The following is a 537-nucleotide window of genomic DNA, read 5'->3' as shown; positions in this document are numbered from 1 at the left end:
TCCATCAATTTACCAGGGCATTTCTCCCTTACTTGGGAGTAGCTGAATTAGAAAGAACCATTGTAAATATTTCGGGAGTTATGGAGGAATTTTTTAATGCCAGTGCCAATGTTTTAGGAGCTCTTAATGATGAAATCACCCAGATAGGGCAGGTGGCTACTGAAAACCGTATGGCTTTGGATTATCTCCTAGCCACCCAAGGAGGGGTATGTGCGATTGTGAACCATATTTGCTGTGCCTGGATTGATCAGCACCAATGAGTGGAAAAGGACCTCCACACCATAAGAAGGCAGTTGCAGGTGATTCATGTGGTTGCAGAGGAGAAACCCTTTGATTAGTGGGGGTACCTACCAGATGTAGGGGGATGGTTGAAATCCCTGCTAAAATGGTGTATTCTGAGTTTATTATGCATTTTTGCCATTTTCATTATTACCCAAATGATTCTGTGTTGCTTACGCTGTTGTCATTCAAAAACTGCTCAGAGTGTTTCTAGGCTGTCTAGGACCGAGTTACAGATGATGGTGCTCAAGGAGGTGG

At 43.6% G+C, this 537-nt stretch overlaps 1 protein-coding gene across 1 annotated transcript in view; it reads left to right on the top strand.

The window, feature by feature from the left end:
* The first annotated feature begins 80 nt into the window (after nt 1-80).
* Nucleotides 81-537, top strand: part of OTUD1 (OTU deubiquitinase 1) — a 10481-nt gene continuing 10024 nt past the window's right edge. The window contains exon 1 of the mRNA XM_019507958.1: nt 81-206. Coding sequence (XP_019363503.1) covers nt 81-206 — 126 coding nt within the window. The remainder of the gene's footprint in view (nt 207-537) is intronic.

This window comes from Gavialis gangeticus, unplaced genomic scaffold (assembly GCF_001723915.1).
Source record: "Gavialis gangeticus isolate Ggan-Ray unplaced genomic scaffold, GavGan_comp1, whole genome shotgun sequence".
Lineage (NCBI taxonomy): Eukaryota > Metazoa > Chordata > Crocodylia > Gavialidae > Gavialis > Gavialis gangeticus.
The sequence above is the reverse complement of the archived record's forward strand: the minus strand, read 5'-3'. Positions and strand labels throughout refer to the sequence as shown.